The following is a 23,769-nucleotide window of genomic DNA, read 5'->3' as shown; positions in this document are numbered from 1 at the left end:
TATGAACACACACCGGAGTGTGCCGATACTTTCCCTCATTCTCTCGCCCCCTTCTCTACCTCTCACTATCTCTCTCCCTCTCTTTGTCTCTCTCCCTCCCTTACTCTCTCTATTTTCTGATTCTCTCTATTACAAAATCTAAAGGGAAAGTGGCATTAATTTTCACTTAAGTTTTTTCATTGAAGCTTTTCATAAGTCCAGATAAGGTAAATTGCTATTTTTGGGATGGTTTTTCCACCCTCCCAAGATAAAACTCTCAAGAAAAAATACCATTTTACTTTTACTTTTAAAAATCAAACAATAGATATTTATTTGAAACCTAATTTATACCTATTCATTAATAAATAAACATTTGTTTAAAAGATCTGTAAAACTATGGAATGCATAATTAAAATACGATATAACTGTCCCTTTAATCCTTATTTACTCTTCACCTCTCTCCACTCCTATGTGATCTAAGCCATGCCTTCTCTTTCTCCGAGTTTTTACTCAGGTTCCCTTTTACCACCCCCCCCCCCTGAACCCACGTCCCTTTTACGTTCATTCAATCAGTGAGTTAGTGTAGTAAAGACCGGCATTTGCCTAAGAGTATATTGCAAAAATTTTTTTCAAAAAAAGTTATTATAAAGAGAATATTTAACAATTGTTATAGCATAAAAGTAAAAAACAAATTACAAGTTATTTTAAGTTATCAAGTCCAAAATTAAGTTTATAAAAATGTGAAACTAGATAAAAGTGAAAATATATTGGTTAGTTAAAGTGGTTTAAAATTTTTTAAAGAAATGAAGTTTTATTTATAAAGAAAGGTGAGAAAAATGTATTTTAAAAAGTTTTATTTTTATAAAAATGTAAAACATATATCAGACATAGTTATTTATTTTTGTTTTGACTATTGTGAATGTTAAATTTTACCAAAATATTAAGTTTCTACTTGTCTAAGTGTGAATTTTAGCAAATTTTTGCAATTTTTTGCAATTCTATAATTACTTTTGCACACATTATGAATTCTTTATAAAGTTTGTTTATTTTGAAAGGTGATTAAATTTAGTAGGTATATCCAACACATAATAAAGTAACTGAATGTGTGTTTGCATGTGCATAAAGATCTCAGAAACCACATTAGACTGATTGATCTACAGTTCTAGTGTAACCTGTAATGTAATAATTCTTCAAATCTCATTCAAAATCACTTCAGTTTTTTTTAGGACAAAGCCAATAGAGGCTGCTAGCGGATGGTTTAGTCATTTGTAATACCTTTAGCTTGAAATTGATTAATTATGGATATTAATTTTATATCATCTTTTACCATGTAGGTAGTTAAAGTACCATAACATGATAATATATTCTTGTGTGTTTCAAAAATGAGTAAAATACAGTCACTCACTTCGGCTTTATAAACATACATACAAGAAATCCAAGAAAAAACATTTGTTATATATACTATAAAAGATTGGATGAATTAAAGCAAAGGCTTGAGGAAAAGGGGATGATTAAACCTCTAAACCATGATACTAGGAAGAACTACCATCCCCTTTATTTTCATCCCCTAAAGATGAATATCCGTGTACGCCACTGCATCTAAAGTTTTTTGTTTGTGAAAATTAAACGATTTATTTAGAAAGAAAATTATAGAAATAAAACAAAAAAGCTATGATTAATTTAAAAACTAATATGGTTCTGAAATAAACCTTGACATCTTCAACAAGGTATTAAGATGTAAGTAGTAAATGATGAAAAATTACACCTAAAGAGATGGTACGCATCTAAACAAAGTTTTGTATATTGATTAGCCTGGTAATTAGCACACAATTACTAGTAACAAATATACAATAATTAAAACTTTTCTTTCTATACCCGACATAATTGTTTTTATTTATGTTTTTTTCTATGTAGGAAAAACCCTTTTCTTTAATTTATGAATAACCGTCGGTGCTTTCAATAAAAGCTCTGTATTCGCTAATGAACCCCTCACCCCATTATTTTTATTTTTTCTCACTTCTTATTTTTAGACCCAGCAAGTGGCTTTTATCATTGATAGCCCTATCCCTAGGAAATTCTATCCCTTTGGGGCTAATATAACCTTTACTTAACCTGACCTAACCATAACCACCAAATACGTTATTTTTACAAATACTTCATTTAATACAATACAGTTACTATATGATCCAACTAATTGAAGAATATATTTTTATGCAAAATTAAAATCTTTGAGAATAGAAAATTATATATAAAAATCATGAAATAAGTTTAGAAAATTTTTGTTGTCTTAGTGATAATAACTGCCATCTCCTTCTTTGATAGTCAAATTAGAGCTTCAAGTTCAGAGTAGCTATGGTACCTACTAAAAAGTACACTTTTTTTCTTTTTGAAGTAGCTTTTGATTCTCATATATTGTAATATTATGTATTTAATGTGTATTGGTTTAATTAGTTTGATTAAGATTAACATCATACAAAGATGAAAGGTAGATGGCAATTTTCCTCCTAGCACCAAGTGGACCACAAACTACCTTCTTATCCAATAAATCTGCAATTAATAGGGTTACTGCTCAAGTTTAATTAAATAGGCACTGAAAGGCCCCGCCAGGTAAGGAAATCCCGCGGGTGCTAGGCATAGTGAAGCCTTTGCATAATATATCAAACAGACTTCCTGGTGGGTTAACATCGCTTTGCCGTTCCTATGATCTTATATGAACTGGCACTTCCATATTTCCCCAACCTAACTCCCAATATTTTGAAGAAAAAAAACACCGGAGTGGCCGGTTTCTTTAGTCCAATAGGGCTTCAAGGGAAATTGGGTGGTAGATTAAGATCTAAGAAAATAAATAATGAATTGTCTCAGTTTTCTGGGGACCAGATTAAATGAAGATTATTAAGAAATATGAAATCTGAATATGAGAATGTTTATTAGGCCGGATGTGCCAAGATTTTTATCTTATTCATTGGTCAAATATTTGTTTTTTACAAGATTCATCTGAAATTATAAATTTTGAAGAAAAAAACTATTATATAAGACTTCTATGCCAATCAATATATTATTACTTAGATGTTGCAACAAATTTTCATGTAATCTACTAAAGTGAACCTCACAGGTGGCTCAAATAAAGTTAACCCACATCTACCCCCTTTACCTCATCCCATCCCCTCCTACTAGATGAAAGAACTGACCAATACATGAGGACCATTTTAGCATCCTAAATTGACGACGATATCCAATTCTAAGAAGAAAAAGAAAAAAAATATTGTTAAAATTTTTAACTTTTGTATTCATTTAAGCTTCTTTTTCACTTTAATTAACCATTCATTTTTTTTCTCAAAAAGATTGTATTTTTACTAGTGCCTTCAGTTTGCTTAGAAACTTCATAAGTTACTTCTCTGAAACTTAAATAATTTTGTCTTGTTAAGTCAATATTTAGAACAGTTTTTTAACGGAATGGTTTAGTGGGTTATATTCTATTTTTCTACTATACGTCATAATTCTTAGTACACAAAATCTTTTTACATAGTTTTCTTGTTTATAGAAAATCTTTGCTAACAAAACAGAATAACATTAAAATAAAGCAAGTCACAATTGATCCAATAAAGTAAATAAATAAATAGCTTGTCTCTTTAAATTAATTTTAAAATAGTGCTTTCTAAAAAAAGATTATTTAATTACACCAAAATGCTGACTAATTCATTTCATAGAGTAATTTAAACAAGAGAAGGTATTTATTTTACCTACTGGCTGAGCTACCAGCTTTACGTACGGGGCTTCTATGTAAGAAAGTGAGAGAGGTAACCCTGTCTGAAAAAAAGAAATTATTTTTTTTTTGGGGGGGGGGGAAGAGGAATAAATCAACAAATCTTAATTAAATAGTGTAAAAAATACCTATGACAATACTAGGCTCAGCCGTTTATGTTATAATACTGGCCACATACAAACATACATCCAACTACTTTAATAAGCAAATAATTATATTGAATTTGTTTTAAGAAGATAAATTTCAGGGATCGGAAGCCGCGCGTAAGCCGCGTGTAAGCCTCAGTGAAATCGTCATTTTATCACTATAAAATTTAGCTGGATGTATAAAACTGTCTATTTAGTAGACAATCCTTCTTTCAAAAATTTCTTTTTCTGCTCACAAGCAGGTTTAAAACTGAGGCTTATGCGCGGCTGAGGCGCGGCTTCCGAACCCTGATAAATTTACAGCAATTGATAATAAAATTGTATAATTGTCTTTTTTCTCTCATTATTTGTTATTTTCCATAAACATGGTTTATTGTATGTTTTTTTTTCTTTTTTGCTCTGGTAGTGTGATTTCTGTCAATTGCAGGCCAATACAAAAGACCTGTAGAAGAGCTTTGCTATAATTTGTTCAGCATTTTTAAGCCACTCTTAGGAGAATAACTCCCACCCTTGACTATTGCCCCAAGAGTCTGTACGACATATGTTTAGATTTACAAATTTCAAACACATTCCTCTCAAATTTAATTTTCTCCTGCTCTCAAGTAAAGGAGGGAAATTTACATTCGGCATTATCCCTGCAAGCACCAAGTTGACCACAACAAGCCCCCCCCCCCCCCCACCAACACACACAGACTTGGAAAAAGATGACATTAAGATAGGTTATTTGTCATAGCGAAATCATTATCATTTTGCCAACAATGATGTCTTTGTTTTAGGGGTTCAGATTTGGTTACTTGGTAGTCATAGGACTCAATTGAAGCTTCATGCAACACTCCCTTTTTAAGTGCTTTAACTTTAGAGTACAATTCCTCACAAACCTAATTTTCTTTTCTTTTTTAAATAATCGAAAGGAGGGGGAGGGTGGGTGTTGTCATTTAAGAATTAAAGGAATTTTCTCTTACATTCTTTTGGCCGCCATTTAACAGATTAATTTTTCTGCACTTTTCTTCCCTTTTTTCTTGTTTAAGATATAATCAAAAGTTTGCTGTAATTAAATTGTTGTTCCATATTCCCCCACTTTGAGCTTTAGTAAAATTAAATTTTAATTACAAATAGTTTAAATTATTAAACTGAAAATTAATGTATAACACGAAAGAATTTAAGCTTATAGCCAATATGGAAAATGATTGTTTTTTGTCCAGTAAGAGTTTTACAACTTCTGGACTGTTTGGTTTACATTTTTCAGGAAACCTGGTAATAATTGACTTACATTAATCCCCTCCTCTCGTTCTTCATGAATAGCAGAAACCTTAAATCCCATTCTAAGAGTCCCAAGAGGCTAACGGTGCAGTCTTTTTTAAATTTGATAATTAAGATGTATATAATACATTTTATTTTTATTTAAACCTTTATGAAGTGATATTAGAAAATAAATAAAAGTTATAATAATGCTGATTCAGTAATAATTTGTCCAGGAATCATTGCTAACACCACACTTTATTTCCCCTTCCATTATATATTATATTCAATATTGTCAACCAAGTCAGGGAGAAAGGGATATGACAATAGACATTAATTATTCCCATTAATTAAATTTTCTCAATAATTATTCCTATTGTAGCTAGGAGGAAGAATAGATTAAAGATTAATCTTACAGTTTTAATTGTCCCCTAAATCCCTGTCTCCTAAGTGTCCTTAAAAAGTCTCTTATCCATTTATTTAAAATTTACTGTGAAATAATCAAACAAACAAAAATAATAGTAACGCTTTATGATAATTTGAATGATATGAAGTTTAGTTTAAGGGCGGTAAAGTAGATTAAGGAGTGCATATAATTACTGAATTTACTTCGGTTTTTGAGGTTCTCTAGAGCGTTTTTTTGCTGTTTCCATTGAAAACTGTCAACCTTTTAGTTTGGTACATTACGGGTCATTTTGAGTTTTATTTAAAGTTAGTCAATCTCCCACTTTTATAAGACTATAAAGGCAATTTCTTGCTTGTTTGTTTACAAGTTTACAAAAAATTAATGGAAATAAAAAGATCCATCAAACGAAAATTTTGATTTAACGATATATTAATAATACCCAGTATAAAGTGAAAAATTGAAAAGCCTACAAATATTAATGAAAAGATTTTTCGTTAATGTTGACTATTAACCATTGTGAATATGTATAAATATGTTGAAATAATACAATAGAAACCTTTCATTCAACTATAATGTTGTGGGGTGTGCATTTACAACCACATAGTAGAAAAATTATTTGTAGCAAACTTTAGAAAATGTTTGTTGGTTAATATTGGTTAGAAGATTTGTGTCTTTGGGTGGTTTTAGGCCATCTTATAGTGGCTACGTCTTTAGAAGCCCTGAGGCATTTTAAAGTTAGTTAGAGAGGGAAGAGCACTACAAAACTTTTGAAGTTTTAACACAAATATATCTACGTTATAAATTGTTTTAAAAATTTGCTAAAATAAATGCACACCATTCAATTTTGCTTACTTTGTACCATTCCATTATTTAAGGAATAGCTAAATAGAACATAATTATCTTTTTAAATTATTGGTGTAATTTAATGCTTTTAGAATTTGCAAATCAATTTATTATTAAATATGACAAAGACCAAATTGTGTCTAAAATGTTCCATGTGACGTCATAAAAATGAGGGATTATCCATCTCTTTTTTAGGGGGTTTCTTTCCCACTTCTCCTCTCATCTCCCTCATTTTTATGACGTCGCATAGATCATTTTTGACACAATTTGGTCTTTGTCTTAAATTTTCGAAATTTTTGAAATTTATAAAGAAGAAAATTAAAAAAATAAATATACCTACCCTTTTCCCTGAGTCTTAAACACTCTTTTTTTTATCCCCACCCTCTCCTATCACAATATTGATCTTTTTAGAGTCAACCAATTCAGTTTGGACGCTTTTAGGGATATCCAACAGAGAATGGGGAAACTTATTAAATTTGTTGAATAGCAAAGCTACTCTACATATAATATCTGTCAATAAGAACGAACGTTACTCTGTCAAAGAAATAAAAAGTTATTTCCTGTTTAATTTAACTTGGCTTGTTTGAAGTTTTAAACTTCGGATAATTGAATAAGCCGTTTAGTTTTGGTAGATAAATAATTTCCAAAAATTAAAGTTAAAAAAATATTTTTAATCTAATCCCATTCTATAAAGTACTAAGGTTTTTTGTTGTCTGAAGCTTAAGATTTTAAGATTAACTGCTAAACTGATTGAGTTCTTCTTCGCATGGAAGTTTCACATAGGTCCTGGGATGGTTTTAGACTATTTTGATTTTTTCATTTAATCCTTGGGATGGTTTTAGTCTATTTTCACTCTCTAGATGCTAGGGGCGCAGCAGCTAATATTAATCAAAGTAAGAAACTATCCATGAAAATAATACATAAAGGTTATGGGCGAAGCAATTTGTTTATTTTGAAGTAAAAAAAAACAACTCGTTCATTTGTTTTTATGAAAAACACAACTCATTGAAAGTGGAGTCTACAACAAGAATATTCAATTTGTAAAATATAAAAACAAATGCTTTTAATAATATATACAATGAATTTAATATTTCCATAATTTTAAGTATAAAATTATGATGTAGATTGCCCAATAAACACGAGTAAATCCATTTCTTTATTCCATTATTAGGTAGTTTTAAAAGGAAAATTCTTTTTTTTAACTTTAACAGGCTATTTTAGATTGTGTTTTGTTTAGCTCCTAAACTCAACACCAATAAATAGAATACAAGTGAGCCTTTAACTCAAATGAATTTATTTTCCTTTCATTTATAATTTGTTGTGTTGGGAATATAATAATGGAAAAATGAAAATTAATGGTTGATATTAAAGCGAGGGGAAAATTATCATTATGGATGGAGGACTGTCTTTTGATTATAATCGATTATCCAATATGATTAAATATAAAATGTGCGCGTGTGTGTGTTAATTAGAGTGTTTCAAATATTATTACTTTTTTCTACAATTTTTAAGCATAATATTGAGGTCATAATTAAAAGGAAAAATGTTGGATATATTATTTTGTATGTTTGAATTTTACCACTAGATATTGATAACATCAAATATTTAAAGATTGAAATTTCTTTTATTGGTGTTTTGTTTTTAGTTTTATCATTTTAAGTTATTATATTTTTGTATCAATATTAGATTGATTGTTTTTTCAACTAGTAAACAGACAGACTTGTACACTTAAAGAGTAGCTTTGCTCCTTAAAAATTTAATGAAATTATATTACACAATTAGAAAAGTAAAATTTAATTTGTACTTTTTTTACATTAAGCTGAACTCCAATAGACAGTCATCTTAATTTTATTACTTTTCTTTAAAACAATAATTTAGTGAATGAAAATGTATCCAATGGCAGAATTATAAACAAAGAAGATAAATACTTATTACTATCTACAATGAACTAAAAATCCATGGTATTTTGAAACCCTCTAATTTATAGTTTTAGAGGGAATTATAGAATTATGGGCGCTAGAATTATATCCACATAATAATTTTATACTGGTTCCTAACCCTTATTTTGTATTCAAATTTTAAATAAATAGAACCAGTACTTGTAATAGCATTTTTCTAATCTGACATATCAATAATGTATTTAAAAATTTAATTTTTAAAAGTTGAACATTTTATCATCAAACCCTGGACTGTGAATCCATCTTGTGTATGTTTCAGGGCCAAGGAACTATTCTAACTTTTTCCATTGATCAAGCAAAATTGGCGTATTTTTACTTATTTTTTGCCACTTAGGATATTTGGTGTCTATCGAGCATCGAAAACCATTCCCTTTTATTTTAAATTAATTAAAATAAGGGGTGGGGAGTGTAGGTAACCACACAGGGTCAACCAACGCCCTCTTCCCCTAATTTCCATTGTTATTGTGCTCGATAAGGGACTTTGTAGGAAATCGCCGAATATTTCTATTCTTGTTTTACCCACTTTTTGCCAGCTATTTATTTTATTGACACCAGCTTTTTTATGACCATAGCTTTAGTGCTTTAATAGGTAGTAGTAGAAAATAAAAAATGTAATGAACTATAATAAAAAATGCTGCATCCAAGTTTAATTTAAAACTAAAGGTTGCAGCATCTAATAAAGTTTATTACTTGAATTTGAACCTTTATTACAGCAAGTACAGGGAATAACTATTATATTCACAGAATAAGATTAACATAGATCAGATATTTTAACTAAAACGGTCATAATAGAATACCATTATAGTTCTTATTTAAATTAAGTTAACACAAGCCTGACAAAGCTAAGCAAGCTTAAACACAAAAAAATATTTTAAATAAAATTCGGATCATGGAAAGAAAACGAAGTATTGTCACAGTAGCTTTTGATAGGTTATTTTAGATTAGGTCAATGTTAATAATTGCCACGCAGGGGCTAGAAATAGGAGATAAGCTACTGTGAAAATTCGACGAAACCTGCTACTTCGTTTCCTTTCCATGATTTTAAAATTCTAACAAAACAATTTTCTACATTATATTTTTCCTATGTTAATAATTGTGAGTAATAAAGTTTATATCCAAAGGCCGCCTTGGCTTACACATTGGACAGATAACGAGAAGAAAAAAAACTTGAGCGTGAAATGAAGATTTATGTGGTTATACAATTTCTTGAGTGCAATCTTTTTCGTAAAACGTACAATATTCAGGAAGGTAGGAGACTTTGGGCTGTTTATTACACTAGTCCCCAAGGTTTTATAATAGCGTTTTCTTATTTAATGGTTTAACAACTTTAGGAACTTTAATTAAATTTTGATTTGTTGGTTGATTAAGTTAAATGTTTAAACGTTTCAACTACTAATTGTAATCTACAGAAGGGGTATTTTTGTGTATGATTATTAGGGATGTATATCAATTTATCGGTCATTGTCTTATTACTTTAGATTTCTGAAAATAATTCATTAGAACAACAAATTATTGAAGCAGCAAAAACTGCTCTTTCCCATTGATTTAGCCTTTTAAGTAAACATTCATTTTAATTAATTAGCTTTTATTTCCATTTGCGAATGTATATGACTTGACAATATGCCGATGTGATGGCACATCTTATTTTTTACCCTTTTAAAGCCTTTTTATACGAGTCTACTTGTTGTCAGAGATAAAGGAAAAATCTTTCTTTTAAAAATTAAAGATGTATTTTTGAATCAGAATAAAATATTTATTAATTTCTAAAAGTTTTTTAAAATAATTTTATATTATGTATATATTTTATTTTATTATTTTTATAATATCATAAAATGTATGGTAATATAGTTGAACCAGAAGTTAAAATGAACTTACTGTTTTTTTTTCTTCAGGTATTGATGGAGATGAGTAATAAGTATGTTGGCTCAAACACTACCCCATCTGTTCTACACTGTGAGCCTTATAATATTTTATGGCAGCTGTCCAACATGTACGCTCAGTACAGGTAAACTTGTTTCTTTACAACTGCAAGTGCAACATCACTTTCGCAGAATATTATTTTAATTAAGAACTTTTTTATAGTTCCTTATAACCAGCCTAAATCCTTGTTTAAAATGGCTTAATCAATAGAAATTACGCGAAAAATAAACGCCTTTTGCATTTGGCAATTTTTATCTAGAAATTAGATGTTTAGGCATGTTGCTATTTCAATCTCCTGATGATCTAAATAAATATTAAGTTCATAAAATTTTACCTAATAATCTAAAAATTTGTTTGCCTAATGCGCACTTTTTTATTCAATTTTCCAAGTTTTCTTGATAAGAAGAACCATTAATGTCATTATAAAGTAAACTTTTCACAAAGTTTTTAAAGGAAAAACTTTTCTTTTTGTCTTTTTTTAATTAAAGTATTATCGGCCTAGAAACAAATATTGTGCACAAATTATCAAAATTGGAAAAACTTGTTGCAAATTTTGATATTTCTTGCTTGTCTGCTTCTTATTTAAGAGTCGGGGACTTGATATGAATTCTCATAATATAGAGCGGATGGTCTATTATTATCCCTAGATATTAGTTTTATAAACCTTGTATTAATCTAGGAAAAAAAGTTTGCATTTCAAAGTAATTTTTTAGATTTAAAATTCGCGTTTAGTTTTCATATTAAAATCATGCTTTCATTTTTACAAAACAAAGATCTTTATTATAATAGATTATCCTCTTTATAATATTGTTCTTATTGCAATGTCCCAACTGTTTGATCTTACAATTTACAAAAGTCAAACTTGGACAAAAACCTACTTGGTAAAATTCACAAAAAAAACTGTTTAAATACTTTTATAACTGACTAATTTAAATATGATGGAACAAAAAAATACCTTCAAAGGCGATTTTTTCCATATTTATTTTTTTCTAGTTTATAGTTTTAACATATTAGAATGTTAATAGAAAATCCATTCTATTTTATTATTACAAAGAACATATATCCTAGAAACTTTTTGTCAATCCCTGGGATCTTAGGGTATAAGACAATGACTGATATATTGATGTAAATAATAATACAAGAAGCTACTTCTGTAGATCAAAATTAGTGGTTGAAACGTATGGAAATTCAACTTAGTGAAACAATAAAATAGAATAAAGGCCCCAAAGTTGTATATACAATGATTAAGAAAACATTTATTATAAAACTTTTGGGATAATTGAAATAAACAGCCCAATGTGCCATACCACCCTGGTAAATTGCCTCTATACACTTGTTCAATTGAAGGGAAAATGTATATTTCTTGCAGGGTACTGCCGTAATTTTTTTTATAAGAATCCTGCGACTGTACATTTCTTTTTATCAAATGCTATTTTGAATTGCAGGAATGGAGCTAATGTGTTGGTTTTCTTTACTTTTTTTAAATGCGCGAAAATATCGAATTAAGAAGGGTGAATTTTGCGGTTTTATAAAAGAGCTAATAAAAAAGGGTAAAACAACCCAATACACTTATAAAGCTTCTCAGAAATGTTAGGGCAAATCGGACAAGCATTATCAGAGATATTAAGCTTCAAACAAAAATATCTCAATGCTTTATATTAACGGATGATAGCGGCTGGCCATCCCTGCAAAAAAAAACAATAATATTTTTTTTTGTCCCCAGAGACCTGTATATCCGCACTTGGTATGGAGTCTGGAGCAATCAAAGACAAGGATATCACGGCCTCCTCAGCATTTGAACACTCCAGTGTTGGTCCACATAATGCCAGGTAATGACACGTTCGTTATGGGGGACATGGCCTCAATTGTAGCGCAGCTACTCTACAAATCTAAAGATCGTCTTATGTGATGGGAATGCCTCGTCGAGTAATCTGAATCTAGAGACCACACATATAATTAGGTATATCACTTGATATAAAGATAACAGTATTTTCTTTAAAAATTTAAGCTAGCTAGGTCACATGTAGTTAAAAAATTTTATAGTTTTTTTGTCTGTCCGTTAAGATCTCGCCAACCACTGAACAGATTAAATTGAAGGGTCATACAGTTCCCGGGATGGTTTTAGATTGTCTTTTATAGGATTAATGCTATTTTCTTCCACCCTATGAATAGAGAGCCCCTGGATACTTGGGACGAAGCTGCTCGTAATAGCATATGAATATACATAAAAAAATTGTAAAATAATAATAATAAACTGTTGAGTGGATAATTCTTTATGTGCCTTGTCAATAATATTGAATAATAAAGCTAGAGAAAGGGGAATCTAGTACATAAAAGACAATTATGAATGAAAACATTTATTCTTTCTTTATTGTCCAACTATAATGATTTAAAAGCATAGCTAATAAGCTATACTATGAATATGATACATTAGTCCAAAATTATTCATACAATTTCTATTGGTTTTAAAAAAATTCTTGTACATTTAGTACCTAAATAAACCATTTTAAAAATACTTGTAAAAATCAAGAAAAATTTATTTACTTACAAAAACTAGGGTTTCTAAGGGATAAGACAACGGGTGATAAATTGATATACATACCCAATACCGATTAACAACTAATCACTTAAAAATTCAAGGGATCGTGGTTATAAAACTTTAGGTACCAGTGTAATTTCTCTCTCCCATACAAAAACGGACCATAAAAACTACCATCACTTAGTAATAGAGTAGCTGCTATAAAAACTAGCTTAGTATAAATGTTTATATACATGCACAGTTCAATAACTTCAAGGATAAACGGATAAGCAATGAAAAACAAAACACATTGGGGATTACTTATTATTTGGACGAAATAAAAGGGAAATGGGTATGGTGGTGAAAATAACATTGCTTTTTGGGGCTAAATGCTAAAATGCTTTTTAATTTATTCCTTCATCCCTTTTCCATAAGAATATTAGGTTCATAAATCAAGTTTCTTTTGGTAGTATAGGGTATACTATATAGTATATACTATGGTATATTATAGTAAATCTATGCCTGGTTATTGATTATATTTGTATATATGTATGTTAGAACTGTTCATTTTTCAAATTTATAAACGGATAAGTTCATGTCCATGATCTAAAATAAATTTGCAATTATTATATCTTGCTGAAAAATATTGGTTTTTTTTATCAACCAAGCATTCAGAGTATTAAAAAAGATAAAAACATTTAACTCGAGTCATTTCTTATATAAAAGTAACAGGATGTCTATCTGTACCAAAGGATCATGCTAACCGCTGAAACGAAATGGTTCTTTATTTACATTGTTGCTACTCATAGGGCTAGGGAAGGTTTATAACTATTTTGGGGGAGGATACCAACACCCTCCTTAGAGAAATCGCCCCTAGAAAAATTTATATTCCCTCCGAATTTTTTATACTTTTCGTTTTTAAATCTAAAATTGAAAGGGGTGGGGGCTGACTTCCCCACCCACACTCCTAGAGGCTTATAGGGGCGTAGCCTTTATGTTAGATTTAATACATTCAAAAAGTGAAACTAATAAACAGGGCTAATATATGTATATTTTTTTGTTTATTGTATATATTTAGACAGTGCTAGGGTTCTTTACTTTGCACCAATATTAATTAATTTATGGTTGCAACAAAATAAATAAACAAAAGTAATAAATATAACAAACTTTTAGTTTTAGTGGATTTATTTATTCTTTCTGGTTAACATTTAAAAAAAAAACTGAATTCGCCCCACTACAAGAAAAAAGTGATCTTTCAATAATGGGGAACCATGGAACATTTTCAAGATACCAAAACGAAGTATTGGGTATCTTATAAAACAAGGGCACATTAACTTATATTCCATATAACTTAATAAATTATTATTCATGGTTATTTGTTATTAAATATCAAAATAAATAAAAAAATATTAAATTGATTTTTATTAAATATAAACTTAATATTTGTATGCTATGATATTTAAAAATTTTTCCAAAGAACAAAATATGTTATGTTTTCTTAAAACTAAAAACATTGACAATAATGTTAAATAAACAAGGACAATTTCATCCAGAAGTAGCGGCGTTTTAAAATCGAGCTAACAACAATTTAGATGAGAAAAAACAGTATACTGTTGCTATTACTGAGATAGTTAGATAGATATCACTATTTATTTAGAGTTATTTTAGTGACGATGTCTCAGTGACAGACCAACATATTACAGTTATAGTGTAGCTGCGCAACACAATAACTTTTTATTGATGTAGAGGAAAGAAAGATGATAAATATATGATAGAATCATATTCATTAATCTCAAAATTTATCAGATCTTATGTCAAACTAAAACAGACTAAACTACACTGTGGGAAAAAATTAGAAAAACAAGGATGACAACATCCATAAAAGCGAAGCACTGAAACGGTAGGACAAACGGACATTAATACTCTTATAGTGTAAGAACTGAATAATCAGAATATAAATGTACAAGAGTCGAAGCAAAGTTGTAAGTAAAATTGTTGAAAAACTGCTTAATACAGAATAATGTTTATGGACATACTTACATTTTTAGGACTTGATTATAGAGTTGCTGCGCTTATAACATTATACTTTGATGTCCCAGGAATCAATATACCAAAAATCAGGTAAATCGGATGATTAGATAACATAAAAATTTGTTCTTAAAAAAGTAAAAAAATCATCATGTTTAAAATGGACGTACGGACATTCTGGTAATGATTATAGAGTTGCTACGCTTTCTAAATCGTACCTAACTACTACAGGAATCCACCGGTGTCCTGGATAGGAAACAGGTTTTTTTTGACATACGTCTCACAAGACCTATGTAGTCATGACCGGGAGACAATGACGGTTCAGTACATGACTTTCGTTAAATCACAGCTGATCATTTTTGTGGTTTTTTTTGAAAATTACTTTTATACCCAAATTTTCATAGTTTTTCCTTCAAAAATCACAATTTTCTCGCATTTGCAGCTTAGTTAACTTAAATTTACACAAGAAAAGTATAATAAATACAGCTGAACTAAGGACTGTGTTATCATTAATAACAAAATCTTTAAGAATCTTGAATAATCTAAGATTTGTAGTCTAGAAATGAAATAGGAGTTATTTGAAGTAAATATTTGAATTGATGTCTAAACAACTCTTGTAATTAACTTTTTAAAAAATATTTCATGTCCCTATAGCATGCCTCATGACATATTATATTTTTAAAACAAGTTTCCTTGAAATATTAACAAGTTATCCTGCTCAATATTGGTTCCTGGCTGATTTGATGTCTCAACATCAAAACAATATCTGCTTGGAGTATAACATATATATCCACAACCACAGTTGTCATGTTTAAAGTCCTATATTACCATATATACCAGGCTGCAATTGAATATACAACCAGTCCTTGGTTCAAAAGAGCTTAGTAGAAGGTTAATATTTTTAACAAGTGGGATTATCACTTGTAAGTGTTTGACATGAACTTGGAATCCGTGGAAAGACCAGTCTATAGCTGGTCTTGATTGAGTCTCTGCCTTTTGTACACACTGCTTGTCTTTACTACTGATCAAATGTCATAGTGAGAACCATGGAAGGTTTTACATAGGTGAACCTACAGAATGATTATAGATACATATTGGATTCTAAGCTGGATGAATAATTTGCAAGATAGTGTATTCAAGATAGTGTAAGAGCAGCTAACTGACAGGAAAGCACTTGGCTCATAGCTTGAAGAAAATAATAGTAGCTTATTACTAGAGTGAATGTGAATGCTTGTTACATGATCATAACTGGATTTTATTCAAGTGTGATTTCAAATTGCGACTTTAAAATCCAATTTGAAAATAAACACAGGCAAGTTCTTTGTCCTAAGCAGATCAAAACTACCCTTCATAAAAGCTACCAGTAGTAAAGGGACCTAGGAAGGTGTTGAACAGGAAGACCAAAATGTAGGATTAGCAAAGCAAAAATAAAGGGCAGTTTGTCTATCAAGTGGTGTTAAATTTGGAATCATAGACCCACCTGACTTTCAATCAGCAGAGTAGGCGAAAACCATGGTGAATTTCTGAGTAATAGAGAATGAGAGGATATGAGCTCTTAGCTGAAGTAACTAAGGCAAGGGAGTCTTAAAGACCATGTAGCTAGATGCATGGCAGTCTTGGCTTTCATTCATGGAAAGATCTCTCATGACAGTAGTTAGTTCATAGGAAACCAAAGGAAGTAAAAAGTAAGAATACTTGAAAGTTTATTCTGAATCTTGAGGTTATCCCTTTACATGGCAAAAGTCAAGCCACAAGTTCAATAGCAAACAAGTGCCATAAAGAAAGAGTCAAAAGTGTGTGAAATTGTTTATTAACAAACAAGGTCAGAATTCTAAACTGACTTCCATCAAGATTTATAGGCTGGGTGAAACATGTCGGCCGGCTAGAATAGAGGTCTGGCTATACCAGGGTGGAGAGAGGTACCCTGTTTAGTGGAAAGTATTATGAGGCATACTTGTTAAAGTTGAAGGACAGGGACGGTAACTTTAACATCTTTAAACAAGAAGTTTAACATGTGGATTGATAGGAGATAATGTTTTGGTGATTTGTGTGCAATAACTTTATGTTGTGGAGTCAAAGGCAAAGTCAGATAGAACATGTTAAAGCCAGGTGAAAGACTATGGAAGCAGTTCTGACGTGCAAATTTATTGTTGAACATTAATTCAAAATAATTAACTCTTACTCAATTTCTAGACTACAAATCTTATTCCATTTATTCTGAAAGATCTTGTTATAGGTGATAGCACAATCTTCAGTACAGCTGTTACTTATTATACTTTTCTTGCGTAAATTTAGGCTAACTAAGCAGCAAATGTGAGAAAATTGAGATTTTTTTTGGAAAAACTATAAAATTTTGGATAAAAAAGTAATTTTCAAAAAAACCCACAAAAATGATCAGCTGTGATTTAACGAAAGTCATGTACTGAACCGTCATTGTCTCCCGGTCATGACTACATAGGTCTTGTGAGACGTATGTAAAAAAAAACCTGTTTTCTATCCAGGACACCGGTGAATCATCATGCAAAGTTTGAAATCGATAGGACAATTCTAACATGCCTAAATTAACGAATAAAAGCTATCTATCTCGGACGGACGGACGTACGGACGGACGGACGGACGTACGGACGGACGGACGGACCGACCCTAATTATAGAAAAGCTTCGCTTTTAAAAATTGATAAATAATAAAATTACCTCTAGATGTGAAAGATTGTTAAAAAGAAACTTTAAAAATTTAGGAAATTTAACACATTGTGTTTTATTTTTCTTATTATTTTGAAGCTATATTACCATTAAGATATAAAGCCTCCAATCTACCACCGTTTCAAATATTTCTTCCTTCTAGCAGCATTATCAAAATAATAATGATATTAGGGGGAGGCTTAAAACCTCTTCCATTTTCTTATAACCGTATAACAATAGCTAGTTTCATAAACTTGTCCATAAAATAAACTTCAACCTATTGTGATATTTAGGTTTGTATGTTTATTGTTTAGTTTGGTCAGTTAGATGGTTTCACAAACCAAAGACTCGTTGATTTACTTGGATTTTTTTGTTTCCATTTTTACAATATTAATTGTGGTATTATAAGCATAATTTCAAAGAAAAATAATTTTGAAATGTGTAATTTTCACTTTCTTAAACATTAAAATTTTTTACTTTTTGTGTTATTAGTTGATTGCAAAGACTTTCAGATATTCTTTTTTTACTTTAAATCTTCCATAGCTGTTTTTCTAAAAACCCTCTATTGGTCTTACATCTGCCATTGTGTATTCCTGAAACAATTTAACATTTTCTTTGGACTATTTTCTTTCTCACATCCAGGGATTAAGGGATGATAAAATAATAAGATATGTATAGTAAAGAGAGAGAAATATATAGCAACATATTTGCAAAACAAGGATGTTACATCTGCTAGAAAGAAAATATGGAAGTAAGGCCTTTTGAAGCATGACCGGCAGACAGGCTGACAAAGCTATGTATAGACTAGATGCTCTTATGTCATAGCTATCTTTACTGAAAATTTAAGCTGCTTATTTTCAATAGCAGCCACGAAAATAACATTTCACCCATAGTCTTGCAGACTAACAAAGTGAATCATAGAGTAGCGTCGTTCTTAAAACTACATACTGACATATTTCATTATTCTAATCATAGAGAAAAGGGTATAATGACTGGTAAATTAATGTGCACCCAAGAATATTACACATTCAATGGCATCCCTGCATTTATGATGAATACTTTAAAGTCCTACAAATCTTCAGTAAATAAATGTCTTTTATTGTCATAACTCTGATTTTTAGTATATTGTCTCTGTAATATCAAGTATTTCGAAGTTACTAGATGCTTTGGACACAACCGCTATTTTCTTTATCGTGTTTGTATTGTATTTTACTGTTTTAAAAACAATAATAACTTTTAAAAATTTCTGTCCTTTACTGTACTATAGTCCTTTGAAAAATAAATTCTTTCATTATAAATTCTGCAGGCTTTAATTCATTTATGCATTGATATGTATAAGCATAATATATATGAATGTATCATTACAAAGACAAAATTATTAAGAATGATATTCCAAATTTTCTCCAGAATTACAATTAACCTTACAAACATTTTTTTTCAAAATTTGAAAGCTTTCTAACATAGATTATTTATTTGAACTGTATTGTTAATTTCTATAAATGTAATAATTAAACATCTAATTTTGTATTGTATTCACACAGTAACAAATGAATAACATAAAATTATGTTAGATTATTCAAAATGAGTAGAATTAGATAATCCCCCCCCCCCCCCCCCTCCTGTGTTAGCTATTGTTTTCTTTGTATGACAGTTGAGATTTAGCATCATAACAGCGACACAATACACTTTTCTTTGTTATCTTTCACCATTTTTGGTGAAAGATACCCAGTAGTCCAAGAAAAGAATAAAGTATAAAAGTACAAGGGAAAACATTTATTAATGCTTCTAAAAGTTTAGTTAATATTTGTTTTTTTAAAATCTCTTAGTATTGTACATTATCTCAATAAAACCTTTACTTAAAATTTTAGTAACACTTTGGCAAAAAGACTCCAATAAAAATTTATTTCCATGATCCAAAATTTATACTGTACTAAATTAGACCCTGAATTATCCTGTGATTACATTTCCTCTTAATTCAGTTGGAGTCGGCAAATCAAAATTATAATCAAGACTTTTTTAATTAACCACTTTAAAATAAAAAAGAAATATTTACATTTCTTTATAGAAATTTCAAATATTTATAATGACTCCAAAATTTTAAAAAGTTGGCATTTAGATCTTTTTAAAGTTTTTGGTTTCACGTGCCCAACTTTAATTCATGTTTCACAAATATATGCATAGCTTGGCATTGGGGATCATTACGAAGATTCCGACTGTGCCGTTGGCTGGGGGTGGTTACATTCCAAAACTTTATATAAAGTTTCCTAATTCATGGTTAAGAAGCAGTTTAGGGACAAGTAAAGGCAAATACATTTTTTTCCTACAAAATATTGTTGTTAAATAAATTAACAGGATAGACTTAAATGAAACCTATACATATATAGAACATAGATTTAATGGAACAAGGACAATTATGTCTAAAAAAAGTGCAAATGTTTAAATGCAATAAGTTGAAATGGAATAAATTATTTGATTTATTATTACTTGGATCTTATACCAGATTACAATGTACTGATCTAATAAAGTGAAACTTGTAGCTGGCTAAAATAACGGTCCCCCGTATTCACCCCCTTTACACCATCCTCTCCCCTTGTACTTTATGAACAAACTGACCAATAAGCAACCTAAATTAAAGACAATTTTTCCCCTGACATAATATCCACATATATTATATATCCATTCATATATGGTAATTAATTATACAGCCACTGTAAGCTCTTTGCCTGTGTGTCTCTCACTGATTGACGGATATACAGTCATTTCCCAGAATACAGTAGTTTTGCTTTTGAAAATAAATAATGATTTGCTAGTTAGAGCTTTTTTATTTGAATCTTTCTCGTCATGTCACGTCATCGTAATGATCCGATCAACTTTTTTACTTTCACTTTGGAATAAAATGATATACTAAAACATTTTAAAACAAGAAAGCAACTATCATCCAATTTATGTGGGTGATAAGTCACGTAACAGCAAAATGGGTTACGACTGCTAGCCTGCTCATGATAGAGTTTTGATTTTTTTTTAGTTTCTAGCCACGAGCTGCCAATAGAAGCCTGAGCTGGTTAATGCCGCTTAAAAACCAGTGACTCACTTAATTCCTCATAGATTTTACCCGGTTAAAAAAGAAAACAAGAAAAAAATGTATAAAAACTGACGTTTCCCATCCCTAGCTGTCATCTAATCAACATCTGACATGAACAAACAAAAATGTTGGATAAAAACATTTTGCCTGCAGTAATAAAGCACCTTACAAGATAAATTGAGCTTCCTCGCACTATTTTGCTGTTGAGCAGCGTAGCTACTCTTTACTACTAGGGTATGTCAGTCCGTCACAGAGAGGTGGCTTTTGTTTAATCACTGGTTAACATAGCGATACGTCGCTTTTGGACAAAACATGTTATAATGTCAATTTCTAAAATTACACAATTTATCCTATTAATTCGGTTCTTAATACACCCATAATGTTACATTGCTGTAATTGCTGTGCGACCTATGGACAAAATTATCTTTGCCTTTTTTATGCTTAATGGGGTTAAATAAAAAGAGGATATACACTGTAAAGTAAATATATCCCTCAAGGATATTTAATAAATAAAATTAAATTGGCCCTCGTTTGTGTTAATCATTCAATTTTTTAAGGATTATAAAACAAGGGAAGATATTTTGTATCTGTTATAGAGATATTATATAACATATATCCAATAATATGAATAACATGAGGTGAATCATATGTTAGCCATGGTAACTTTTTTCTAAAATGGAATAATAAGAATTGGGAATATTTCACGAAAACATGAAAATAAAAACGCTAGAAAGAATAAAACTGGTAGTCGACAGATGAACCTGCTATTATCAAATTCCCTAGGGGACAAAAAAGCCTCTCTGGTGTCCTCTTCACTTTTATCCCAATCCCCCCCCCCCCCCCCTCCGATTTTTTGTTACGTCAAAAGGGAGCAATTTGTTTGTTATGGCAGGAGAGATCTGGTAAACATCTGGAAAGAAAAGTGAACTTCAACTTTATTTTATGTTTCATTTTCTTATTATAACGATACATTAAAAAAAGAGCTGCTTGTAAGTGATTAGGAAAGGACTTGGCTCCATATTTTTAAAAACGTACGTTCGTTATAACAGTTAGGTACAAATTTTAAAATCTTTTTTTATATCTAACCAAAATTGCCTCAGAATATTTAACTCTTAGAAAAGCATCGCTGTTAACAGTTAGATTTGCATAATTTGACATGAAAATAAATTTACATTTTTACAATATGTTTATGACTTCTATTAAGATTAATGTTTATTTTGATAAAGAAATGTGTTAAAAATGCTATGATCTCATAGTTCACTTGATCTGTATAAGTAAGAAAGTGTTGTAAGGGCTTTTTTAATGACAAGTTAATACTCTTTTTTTTCATTTTTTGCTTGAGGGGAGAAAATTAAAATTGTAAATGGCCTGGGAATAGCCTTGCGTTTTATTTTGCAGATTTAATGTAATTTAATAAATATTCTAACAAAAAAAAAATATTAAAATAATGGCTTTTAAATCTACGTATATTCAGTTTCTTTTAGTTTGAAAAGATTCACCTTTTTTTAGATTGATGAATCAAATTCTCCCAGAAAAAAAAACTTTTATTATCAATCTTTTTGAGTAGAGATATTCAAAGAAAATAATTGATGGATGATTTCATATAACTTTAATACTTAAACCTGCGGTGTTCTCTTGTTGAAGTAGTAAGAAAAATAAAATGAATGCTTTGGCTGAAAAAAATAAGATACACAAGGAAAAGGTTTTCAGTCCAGTAGGGGTCATTGAGCTGTAAATTATACTAGTAGCCAAAGTTTTATAAAAATAAAATTTGCCCATTTGTTGGATCTAAAAGTTTGGGGACTCTTTGAGCGCGCCTCACCGCTTGTAAGCCTCTTGGAAATCAATCCCCAACAATTATAAATCAGAAGGAATTCTAAAGCTGAACCAAATATGGTAATCCCTCTTTTCAAAGTATACAAAAGGGTTAAATTTGAGGCTTTGTCGCGGCTGCCGAGCTCTGCTAAAAAGCCACTAAAATATTTAGATAAGGATGATGCTCACAAGATAAATTGAAATTATTATATCAAATTTACATTCATTAAGTTTTTAATACACGCCATAACTTATGTCTTCAAATAAAAAAAATACACTCAAAACTATTTTTATAAATCCTTAAAATATAAAAGACTGTACGTCTGAAATATCAAATCTTAAATGAGTAACTATGTATAGCTAATTGAACGTCCTTAAATAGAAAAAGTTAAAATTTTTTGCACAATTTGTTTTTTTTTTTGTTAGGTGTACCTAACTTCCAGTAATGATTTTATTTTTAGGATACGAGTTGACCGTAATGGTGGTGCATGGTGCCCTAAATCAATGATTGGAAAGGATGCAAATGAGTGGCTTCAAATTGATCTCAAGGTAAAATATATTTGGATATCTGTTGTCTACCTGGAAGCAAAAAATACTTATTTGTTTTTGCCTCTTAAACGATTTTTAGTGATTTTTTAGGGTTAAAATTATTCAAAAATACATCATCGAAAAGTTTTGGCCAAACAATCATATAATTAAAATCTAATAAATATCTAAAACTATGCCACATATAAATCAAGAAATTTTTATGCAAAATTTTGCAATGATCAAAATGCAAAATCTGTGATGTCAAAATTTATCTAAATTTGTGATATTTTCTTTATATATGCATGTTTCAATGTATAATATGGATTGTACGTCAGTATGTCTTTTTGGGGTTTAGATTATCGTGTGATTTATATAATCATATCAATTAAAAAATAATTTTGAATGTTTTTGGCCACAAGGTTGGATTGCGGCTACTCTTCAACTAAATCACAAAGTTTCCTGTGCCTCTATTTAATCTTTTATACCTAATTTATCAATTTTAGGAGTTACAAAAGAAACTAAACTTAAACTACCAAGATTTGTTTTGTCATACTAGTTTAAATCCATGTTGTCTTACTGCAATGCACAGTACTAGTAGCTACGCCCCTAGTGGCCTCTTGGAAAACCCCCTAATTTTTATTATAAGTGGTGATATCCACCCCAAAAATAAACTTTTATGACCTTTGAGTGACTACAATATAAAGGAGAACCATATTAGTTTAGCGGATTCTTCGGTACAAAAAGAAACACAGACAGACAAACTCAGAGACATCCTGTTACTTTTATGTAAGGATTAGTAAAACTAGAGTAAAACAAGGATGGCAACATCCATAAAAGCGAAGCACTGAAACGGTAGGAAAAAC

The 23,769-nt window shown here is 30.1% G+C and overlaps 1 protein-coding gene across 1 annotated transcript in view; it reads left to right on the top strand.

The window, feature by feature from the left end:
- Window positions 1-554: 554 nt before the first annotated feature.
- LOC145316511 (discoidin domain-containing receptor 2-like) overlaps window positions 555-23,769 on the top strand; it is a 59,915-nt gene continuing 36,700 nt past the window's right edge. Inside the window, exons 1-4 of the mRNA XM_080157084.1 lie at window positions 555-806; window positions 10,227-10,339; window positions 11,978-12,083; window positions 22,840-22,927. Coding sequence (XP_080013210.1) covers window positions 10,252-10,339; window positions 11,978-12,083; window positions 22,840-22,927 — 282 coding nt within the window. The 5' untranslated portion in view covers window positions 555-806; window positions 10,227-10,251. The remainder of the gene's footprint in view (window positions 807-10,226; window positions 10,340-11,977; window positions 12,084-22,839; window positions 22,928-23,769) is intronic.

The sequence above is a fragment of the Acartia tonsa genome, chromosome 4 (genome assembly GCF_053477335.1).
Source record: "Acartia tonsa isolate MP-2025a chromosome 4, ASM5347733v1, whole genome shotgun sequence".
Taxonomy (NCBI): domain Eukaryota; kingdom Metazoa; phylum Arthropoda; class Copepoda; order Calanoida; family Acartiidae; genus Acartia; species Acartia tonsa.
This window is presented reverse-complemented; position numbering and strand designations above follow the sequence as displayed.